Source organism: Sinocyclocheilus anshuiensis, unplaced genomic scaffold (genome assembly GCF_001515605.1).
Source record: "Sinocyclocheilus anshuiensis isolate Anshui unplaced genomic scaffold, SAMN03320099.WGS_v1.1 scaffold2189, whole genome shotgun sequence".
Taxonomy (NCBI): domain Eukaryota; kingdom Metazoa; phylum Chordata; class Actinopteri; order Cypriniformes; family Cyprinidae; genus Sinocyclocheilus; species Sinocyclocheilus anshuiensis.
The window spans coordinates 119,548-130,471 of record NW_015552704.1 but is presented as its reverse complement, the minus strand read 5'-3'; the positions used below and the strand labels follow the sequence as shown (position 1 = coordinate 130,471).

The window sequence follows — 10,924 nt, the reverse complement described above, 5'->3', positions numbered from 1 at the left end:
ACGCATGACAATCGCAGCTTCTGTCGAATCGCGATCTCGATTCCATTTCGATTTATCGTGCAGCCCTAGCTTGTACCATAATCTGCTGGTGTTGACAATATTGCTCGCTTTTAAGCAACTCTCGTAAACGCGGATCAGTGTGAGCGGATGATGAAAGTCGCTGTGCTGGCTGTTCCTCCTCTCAATCCAAGCGCATTTGATCTCAGCCCAGTTAAGCCCAGTCACCCCTCCAAAGTCGCCAGAATCTAAGCCCTTGTTGAGCTGAGGCATTAGAGTGTAATGCACACAAGAACAGCTGGAGAGGGCCGAAGGTGGAGGATGCACATAAATGGATGAATGGACATTTTGATGGACAGATGGATGGGTTTTTTCTGAAAACGTGCACATGACTCTGCTTTATTGTACAGTGTGTGGTCTCCATCTGTCCTTAATAGTAGTAATGAACTGTTTGGTGGGCCTGGGGTGCGTATTTTCCTCCTCTTCATCTGTTTGAGAATGGCTCGTGACCTGTGGCCTGTCATTCTTGCTCCTGTAATCTGGTGCCGCAGAGTGTGCCACTCTTTAGCCAGTCTAACAGGTGGTCTTAAGACGGCTGCATGCCGCTATAGAGCTTTATTAAAGTGCTAAGCTCACAAGTCCTTCAAGACATGGCGCCGGTCTTGAGGGCTACAGGATAAGAGAAGTGATTTCAGGGAAAGTTAATTTTGTTGAATGTGATCCATTTTTATTAGCAGGTGGTACTTGCTATCCAAACTTTGGAACAACCCAAAGGCCTAAATATCCTAAATTTCTTGCTAAATCTAATGGTGGTTTGACAGCAGATGAGTGGTCCCAAACGTGTTTGATGTCAGAGTTTGGCTGGTGTGAAACGTGTAATGAACTCAGGTCTTGCTTGAAAACAGGTGTCTGGATACCCAATAAACAATTGGTATGAAAGCAATAAGCCTCATTTTAGAAGTTAATTATTAAAATTACATAATTTGAGTTTTTGTTGTGGTAATTTGCAAGCAGAGTGTCATTGATTCATTTGTCATTGATTCTTGTCAGAAATTATAAATATATATATTTTTTTTATTAGGTTGTAGTAATTTTGTTCTTTTGTCATTTTTTTATTTGTTTTATTATTTTATTTTTTATTTTTTGTTTGTTTTATATTTCTATTTAGCTTAATTAGTTTAATTTAGTTTTATTTAGTAATTTCAGTTTCAATTACATTTTTCAGCTTTATTTTAATTATTGAAAATTTGCAAGCAGAGTGTCATTGATTCATTTGTCATTGATTCTTGTCAGAAATTTTAGTAGAAATTGTACAGTTTTGGATATTTGACACTCCCTTTTCTCCTCCTGAGTCCTTAAAGGTGTTATTTTTGTATTGTTTATATACTAAAAAAACCCTAATTATTCACATTTTAATTTTAATTTTAATTTTTTAATAACTTAATTAATTTAATTAATTTTACTTAACAATAACAATAAAAGTGCCACACAGCTGCCACTGGTAATCGAGGTAGTACTTGTGTCAATAATGCAAATATACTGTGGTCCAGAGTAAGATGTGAAAAGAAACCTGTAACATGGGTTGGGTAACAATGGTCAGCTAGTAGTTGCTGTAGTTTTTTTTTGTTGTTGTTGTTTTGGTGGTGGTTGTGGTTTAAATAGCATGCTGATAAAATTACAACTTTTGCACATGAAAACACTCTCAGACATTATGTTCAATTTCTAGCCATTTTAGAATGTTTGAACATTGATTCCACAGAAAATGCAATGAAATTAAATGAAAACAGCCTACAATGCTTAGTAAAAGTTGTAGTCAGCATGTTACTCTGATGTCCTGCATATGTTTATTTAACTGGCTGAAAAGACAAGTGAAAGAGTATGAAGCGCAACATGATTTGAATCTGTGTTGTATTTATGTGCATTGTTTGTTTATGTTGTGCAGAGGTCTGTGTGCATGAGTTGTGTCTGTGCAGATAATCATTTGAGGATGGGTTTTTATATTAAGTGTGTATGCAACATGTGCGTAGGAAAGTGAATGCATACATCACACATACAGTATGTGGAAACAAACGTTTGTATGAGTGTTGGAGTTCCTGTCTATACCGGTATGCATCTCATTGACCGTGCATATCATGTGCTGGACGTGTGGTGCTCTCTGTATAATCCCTGTTGGAAAAAAACTCACCCTTGAAAGAATGGGAATGTGAGGGAGGTCAGTCCCAGACACAGCACTGCTCTCATTCATTCTACACTGTATGACAGACTCATTCCCACTATAGCACAGAGCAACACAATATTGACCTCTACAATGAACTCATGCTACTGTACAACACAGCATGCAAAACTAGCTACTGCACATTTCTATATATTATTAGTGATGCTTTGTAATTGCTATTGCTCATACTTGGTTATTTATTACCATAAAATGTTACATTTGATACATAACTCATCCTGCAGGGTTTGTACTGTTAAATTGTCTGGCTTATTGCAAAGAAGTATGCTGTAACTTGTAGTAGATGAAATAGATGATTTTCTCCTAGTATGATGATGGTGAGCTATGCATGAATAACGCAGTGCTGTTCTAAAAATGAAAACATGCAACAGGTGCAGTAAATCATTATAAATAAGTGCATGTTGTCTAAATGTTGCCCTGACGTTTCAAAGTGTGCGGCTGTCACTTGCAGACCAGTCAGGTCATGGGATAGGTCATCTTTTTCAGGATAAAAGAGGAAGACAAGGGCAGGCAGCACATTTAACCAATATGCAATACGATACAGTATCAAACGTTTAGGCCAAGTACCACCTAGTCTCCAATATTCCTTTTTTTTCATCTTTTTTTTCTGTTCTCAGTATTGACTAAATTGAAAGCTGAGTGCTTAAAAACTGTGAGCAATATAACACCATATCCTAATTAATATCAAAGGGCCAAAATTGCTGCTCATACTTATAAGCAATTTTCAAAGGAATGAAAAAAAATTTGTTGAAAATGTACTCACCCCTCAGGTCATCCAAGATGTAGATGAGTTTGTTTGTTCATCAGAACAGATTTAGAGAAGTATAGCATTATATCACTTGCTCACCAAAGGATCCTCTGCAGTGAATGGGTGCCGTCAAGGTCCAAACAGCTGACAAAAAACATCACAATAATCCACAAGTAACTGACACAACTCCAGTCCATCAATTAACCTCTTGTGAAGCAAAATGCTGCTAAAAATGAGTCCTTATCCATAATATTGCTTTCTCCGGTGAAAAAGTTATCTTGTCTGAATCAGGAGAGAAATATGCACAGATCATGCATCGTTTACGGGCAAAAAAAAAACAGTTCTAAACAAATATTTCTGTGGATTTTGATGAGAAATGGAAAACAGGGCATGGACTTTTTCACTGGAGGAAGCATCAGTATGGATTATGGACTATATGACAGAAGTTTAAAGTTCAAATGCATTAATGGTGGATTTGTTTTACACACAGTTTTGGTGGACTGGAGTAGTGTGGATTACTTGTGGATTATTGTGATTTTGACAGCTGTTTGAACTCATTTTGGTGGCACCCATTCACTGCAGAGCATCCATTGGTTAGCAGGAGATGGCCTGAGGGTGAGTAAATTTTTAGCATTTTTTTAATTTTAGAGTGAACTATTCGTTTAATGATAATTTGTTAGAATTTTATATAATGTTAATAATCCACTTACAGTGAGTGGACATGAAAACACTGCAGCATAACAATTTGTGTTTTGTTAGTACACTTATTAATCTTTGTTTAGGGTTAATCATTCTTTTATTTTTGTGTATTTGTGCTTTTCAGTCATAACGAGAGCACTGTGAAGTTGCAGAGGTTTTCAAACAGTGACAACTTTTGTCTGATTCTGCCTCCGAATCTCAAATCTGCAATTGCCGCCGTCACGTACATGGCTGAACAACTGAAGAAACAGGATGTGGACGATACCGTGAGTCTATGAACACACACATGCTCACAAACCACACACATTCTCATTCACTTTCCGTCTCTGTTTTTCCACACAAACTCACAGATCATAGATCGTGTGTGTCATCAGATGTTAAACAACGTCAACACGGATGCACACATCCTTAAATGCTTTGCTAGTGCTCGCCATAAATAGAGATCGCTTTTTTTTCTTTTCTTTTTTTTCTTACCACAGAAATGCACGCTTCAAACAAAACAGTCAATGAAGACGAAGAAGAGAATGATGTGTAGCTCCCGGCGCCTATTTATACTATAGTCGCACCGGTAGTGACGTCATGGCTGTCGCCGGCCAACGAGTTGGTGTTTTTTCAATGTATGCTTCAGACACGGGTCACGACGAGGCGTTCCCCCCCATAGCGACCCCTAGAGGATGCAGTTCGAAGTTCCCATGAAAGGGAACCTTTATCTAAGGCTCTTCCTCTCGGTCTGTCCCTGATCCTCGTGATTATTCATAAATTGACAATACACATCCTCCTGTGTCAGTGAGATCAACATATCCTATTGTTTCTGTGTTTGATGTGTACCCGTGTAGATGACAGATGACTGGCAGTACATTGCTGTGGTTTTGGATCGGCTCTTCCTTTGGCTCTTTGTCATCATTACTACCCTGGGCACATTGGCCATGTTTCTGGATGCCAGTTTCAACTACACTCCTGACCAGCCTTTTCCATGAGCACATCCCTTAAATGACAGGCACACAGCTCCTGAACACAAAACATAGTAAGACTGTAGTTGGTGTTGACTGACTCTAGGGGGCATCAAAAATCATATTTATTTGCCTTTCTTTCTTTCTTTGAGAAATTGGGCATCTCCAATGCCCTAGAGAATATATCATAAAAATTATAATCACATGCATTCAGCATAATCTAAACAGTCATACAGTATTTCTCTCCTTGTGTGCAGCTCTTTTCTGTCTGCCAGCAGTGGTTTGTTAAATCCTTCCTGGATCTGATTCGTCACTAAACCATTAGGATATAAAGTCTGACAAGCATGCCGCAACTCCATGCTTTGTCAATCTAGCTACGGTAAAGTTAATGAACTGATGTGCAGTCAATTCTAAATAACATTAGCTGATGGTTTTCTGGCTGACACACCTCTTTTTCAGCCAGTAATTTGAATGTTAACTTGCATTATGTTGTCCATTTATTATTATTGTGATGAACCACTTACTCTTGGCTAATTCTCAAATAATTTTAGATTTAAAACTTTAAAATCTGAATATACTGGCAGAGCCAAACTCATGGCTCATGTTTAGATTAAGTTCCTAAAGCAACATGATATTGTTCATGATTACCTTACAGAAGCTTTTATTGGGTTAACATTAAATTATTTGGACTTACATGACCAATTTTATGCTAGTTTTCTAATATTTTGTGTTGGAGCAATTTCTGTAGCATGAAATTAAAGTCATGATTTTCTTTTATTGAGTCATGGATGTTACAAGTCTTTAAAGTCAGCATGAAAACAAAATGAAAATTAATATTTTTTTCTTAGTGTACATTTCTGGTCTTGACGCACATTATTCTCAAGACAAATTACAAAGTATTTTTGATCTAATAAATGCAGTCATAAAAGACCTATTTTAAAAACATGACAAAAACATTTTTTGGGGGAAAGTTGTCATCAATAGAAAAGAGACCTTGGAATTCCTAGATTACATCAGTTTGGTCTGTGTGCCTACATTTCTTTGAAGGCACCTAGTTGCATAAGAAGTAAAAGAAAGAGGTAAGAAATAATGAAATAAGAAAAGCATTAGCCGAGTCACTGCTTTTCAGGGGAAACCCAGAGGCCTGTGTGTTTTATTGCTAACGGTTCAGTGGGCTTCTAAGAAGGCTTACACCAGTTTAATCACTGTTTTTTTTTTTTTTTCCACTGTCTGTAAACTTCAAAAAAAGCCCTGGAGCCAGCCAGAAGAAAAGCCATGAAGGGAGTTTCTGTTCTTCTTGGGGCTGATTTAGCACTGCTGCTCTCCCTTTACTGAGTGTTGTCTGTTTACTGGAACTAGGTGGGGACAGAAGCTTTGAAAAAAATGTCAAAGTTTCTTTTGTGTGTCAAGGCTACTTGGCCCAGTGCTCAGGAACTGGCCAATATTAGGGTGACAGATAAATCACGTTACCAGGGGTGACCAGGGTAGTGTGTGCTAATTTCAAGATGTTACTGAAGCAAAGAAGTTCCTTCTACTGTGTCTGCCAACTGTTATTCCACCTCTCCTACACATTCTCTGAGAATTCTGAGAACAAACTGTGACTTTTCGGTTATCTATTTGTTTAAATCCTATTTGTTACCTTTAAAAGAAACCATCAACCGAAAACATGGGTGTCAGACATAGACACTTTCTGGAGTGAAAATAATTTCCTCTTCGAATAGCATTATTGCTTCCGCCCTATTTTTCTCAGGTTATAGATATTTCCTCTTTACCTTTGTAAGATCATTGTAACATTGGTGCCAACTCTGCACCGCAGACAATAGTTGATAGTGTTCCAGACTTTGGTTACACTTTACTTGAAGGGGTGTGCATAAGGCTGACATGACACCTTCATAATCATGACACCTACATAATCATGACATGACACATGTCATGAATATGAAGGTTTTTTATGCATGTTTATGACAACTGTCATTAAGTGTCATTCGCTCAGTTATGTAATTTTTAATGCAAAGATGACATTGTTTGAGATGTCTTTGTTATGGGCTATGGTTAGGGGTAAGGGTAGGGGTAGGGTTAGGTCAAATAATGTCATATTTGCATTAAAAATGATAACTGAGCGAATGACACTTAATGACAGTTGTCATAAACATGCATAAAACCTCCTTCATATTCATGACATGATTATGAAGGTGTCATGTCAGTCTTATGCACACCCCTTCAAGTAAAGTGTTACCCAGACTTGTTTCCCCCTTCACTGGAAGTGCAGAGGTCACCTGATGGAATGGTTAGACGTGACAAAAGTGTCCTCATGGAATGGACAAGATGTAAGTCGAGGTTCTGAGACTGAATAGGCAATAGTATGTGAAACGTTTTAAGCACCAAGTAAACGGAGGAAAATGGAAGGTTTTCAAATATATCAATGTAAATTAAAGCAGGCAACATAATAATAATTTCTATAATAATAACTATAACAACAAGAACAGCCTAGTGTTTTATTTTATGGAAGCCCATTTCCGCCAACATACAAAAGGAAATCATAATTAATTTTTTATGTCATTTTTTTATTTCATAATTGAGACTTTCATGTCATAGCCTACTTGTGATTTTACCACAACATGTTTTTGGTGGTTTCCTTATTAAAGACACTTGGCTAGAAGAATATGTTATAGAGAAAACATAAACTTTATCTAGCTTGCTACCCGATATTTTTTGTAGGATAGTAAAAGTTTAAAACTTAAGTAAAGATGATGCGAGTGGTACTGTGGCGTGACGTCACGACACCGGGCATGGCACAACGGGCATCGCGCGCCAGCCTGCCGTTACCCTCTCATTCGCTCGAGACCACACTTCGGCATCTGTATTTTACGCACACATTAACTGGCATCCGTGTCGAGATATAAACACCGCCAGCTGACTGACAGACTGCTGTTTTTCCTCGGAGATTTGGTCGCTTTCTCAACTTCATCGACAGTTTTTTCGGGGAGGTCCTTCAGAGAGTAACAGGTGCGGGACAGGAGCTTTTCTCAAGTTTGTTGCCAACTGATGCTCTGCTTGCCATTAAGTGTCAACAAATATGGCAAACTCGGGCGTTCAGTTGCTTGGATTTGGTCTCTCTCTGATTGGCATCATTGGACTGATCGTGGGCACCATCCTGCCGCAGTGGAAGATGTCCGCGTACGTGGGGGACAGTATTATCACGGCAGTGGCCACTTACCAGGGACTGTGGATGTCCTGCGCGTTTCAGAGCACCGGACAGCTTCAGTGCAAAATCTACGACTCCATTCTACAATTAGACAGTGAGTGTCAAACATCTATCTAACTATATCTATCTATCTATCTATCTGTCTATCTATCTATCTATCTGTCTGTCTGTCTGTCTGTCTGTCTATCTGTCTGTCTCTGTCTATCTGTCTATCTGTCTATCTGTCTGTCTGTCTCTGTCTATCTGTCTATCTATCTATATCTATCTGTCTGTCTGTCTATCTGTCTCTGTCTGTCTATCTATCTGTTTATCTATCTATCTATCTGTCTATCTGTCTGTCTGTCTATCTGTCTGTCTGTCTGTCTGTCTGTCTGTCTGTCTGTCTGTCTGTCTATCTGTCTGTCTTAGTTCACAAAATACTTATTCATTTTATGTATTAATGTTCCATATTTTAGTACATGATTAATCTGTATTTGCCTGTAATACCTGAAGGTCCACATGTAAAGGAGCCAGAGGAATCAAGCTAATCTAAAAAGAATAAATCTAAATTTGAATGTATCTAATTCAATATCACACATGGGATCCAATATGTAGCCTTATATAAATTGGTCTAACAGATGAAGTGCCTGTCATGTAATATAATGTATATCTGTACTGTAGGTGTTTATTGGAATTCTCTGGCAACTGAAGCCGTAGTTTTCAACTCTTCACACGCACACACTCAAATAAACACTGATGCCATTCCCAGCTTGATTAATGGATGCTGGCCTCGCCATTGGGACTTTGGATCTACTGTATGACTGTAATGTAACCAGGCAGGACAAGTAGCCATGGTGCCTGTGCTTCTTTGGGAAAAACATAATCCATTGTTTCTATAGCTGCCAAAGTATTTTTATTAACACACCCAACTACCAGTAATGAATTATGAGTTTATTTATTGAATTGAGTGCTTCAGTGTAGGGCTGTTACAGAAACATTCCCCATTCCCTCAGTTCCCCCGAGGGCTGGGATAGGAAACCACAACCTCACGTTCCACCTCAGAGTTTGCAGGAACACTCTCTACAGATTAACATAGACTGTTCTAAAATGTGATTTAGCTCTCGCGGTTCACTCTTTGACTTGATGTATTTACCGAGGGGCTCTGGGCAGAACCTCAGGGGTCATTTCTGAGAAAACTGCAGGACACTTCCAGTTGAAACCAGCTGGAACTGCACCTGACAGCAGGTTGAACTTGGATGGAGGGAGGAGCGAAAGACGAGAGAAAGCATGGATGAAGGGTGACCCCTGAATTCAACCACTGACTGTTTTCTGTGCCTGGCAAGAGATGCTTCATTGTGTTTTAATGAATAAAGGAGAGCAATAATTATTCCGCTTCACTACAGCTTGCACCCGTGCCCCTCACACATTCCCTTTTTTTTTTTACCTCCTGTCTTGATGGGTTTGTGTGCACGTGTACAGGATTGCACTAGTACAGAATGGCTTCTTGCACTCTCTTTTATCTGTATTGCCTAACTGATGGATTTTATATAAACATTTTTTCAGCGGCATCCTTTTTAACAGTGTATGGACAGTGCATAATTAGTAGATGTGCTAAGGCAAGCATTACTATTAGTGCTCAGACTTCTGTGGAAATGACACTTTAGCAACTGCAGAGCAAGAAATTAATTTTGTTATAATTAAATATTAATTAATATTAATTAAAAATATAAAAAAAATATCAATTTAATTAAATATAATATTAAATTATTATAATTTATAATATTCTTTATTTGATCAAATTTGCTTTAATGTTATAAATAACAATTTAATATTACTTGTATAATATTAAATTATCTTTATTATTATTGAATGATAATTAAATTTAGGTCTCAATATCTAGTTTTGGAGTAAAATCTCAATTGCATACAGTTTAAATTAAATTTTTATGCAATTTACTTGTAAATTAATATAAATAATAATTCAGTATTTCTTGTGTAACATTAAATTATTTTAATTATTATTTATAATATGGTTGTTAAGATTTCAACATATAGTTTTAGACTCTAGATTCTATAAAATTAGTTTTAATATTAAATTAAAGCTGCAAGCAGCAATGAAAGGGCCCTCGCAGCCGGGCTCAACGCCACCCGGTGACTTTAGGAAAACAGCTAATGGTGGGCAATATGCATTTAAAGTGATAAATATAGGAGGAATATGTCAAAGTCAGTTATATGTGCCAAACTTCCTACTGCCAGCTGGTGGCGCTATGACTGTAAATGAATGTTGGAATGTAGATGTCTTCAGACCAGGACTTTTTTTGTTTGGGGCAGATTGGACATTGTATGCATGAGTTACAACAACTTCTTGTTTCATGGCATTAATAGCATGCTTTAGCACTTAGTAAGTGTTGCTATCATATTTGAGCAAATTTTTTACATGTTTAGCACACAATGGCCTATTTTATTGTGTTGCTAATAGTGCAACACAGTGCTAAAGATGTCACTTCCTATTGACAGTAGGTGGCGCTATGACTATAACTGAATGTTGGCATGTAGATGTGTTCAGGCCAGGACTCATCAGACATGTTAAGTTTGGGGCAGATTGGACACTGCATGCCTGAGTTACATCAACTTCCTGTTTCACTGCATTAATAGCATGCTTTAACAATTTGTTAAGTGTTGCTAGCATGTTTCTAGCATGTTGCCAGCCTATTTAACACTTCCAGACGCTTTTTAATAGGTTTCTAGGAGTCCATAACAGTGTTAACCATGACACTTCCTGTTGCCAGCAGGTGGCGCTATGACTATAACTGAATATGGCATAGACATGTGTTCAGGACAGAACAGCTATCAAACGTGTGAAGTTTGGGGCAGATCGGACATTGCTTGCATGTTGCATGTTTCATGGCGAAATAGCAAACTTTGTCAGGCCGCCAGGGACACGCCCCTTGACGAAAACTCAAGATCTTCACAATTTAACATCACAAAGGCCTTTAGATTAGACTGACCCAAAAACTTTTTTAATGTCATTAAATTTCGAGGAGTAGTTTGTTACAGCGTAAAACATGTCACTTCCTGTTGTCAGCAGGTGGCGCTATGACTATAACTGAATAT

General features: G+C 37.9%; 2 protein-coding genes across 2 annotated transcripts in view; both read left to right on the top strand.

Moving 5' to 3' along the window:
- The window catches only part of chrnb1l (cholinergic receptor, nicotinic, beta 1 (muscle) like), a gene marked incomplete at its 5' end in the record, with an annotated part of 9,785 nt that extends 5,131 nt beyond the window's left edge, over positions 1-4,654 (top strand). Inside the window, 3 exons of the mRNA XM_016459455.1 lie at positions 549-580; positions 3,802-3,943; positions 4,514-4,654. Coding sequence (XP_016314941.1) covers positions 549-580; positions 3,802-3,943; positions 4,514-4,654 — 315 coding nt within the window. The remainder of the gene's footprint in view (positions 1-548; positions 581-3,801; positions 3,944-4,513) is intronic.
- A 2,774-nt stretch (positions 4,655-7,428) lies between these two features.
- Positions 7,429-10,924, top strand: part of LOC107667734 (claudin-7-A) — an 8,126-nt gene continuing 4,630 nt past the window's right edge. Inside the window, exon 1 of the mRNA XM_016459456.1 lies at positions 7,429-7,926. Within this exon, the coding sequence (XP_016314942.1) occupies positions 7,704-7,926 (223 nt within the window). The 5' untranslated portion in view covers positions 7,429-7,703. The remainder of the gene's footprint in view (positions 7,927-10,924) is intronic.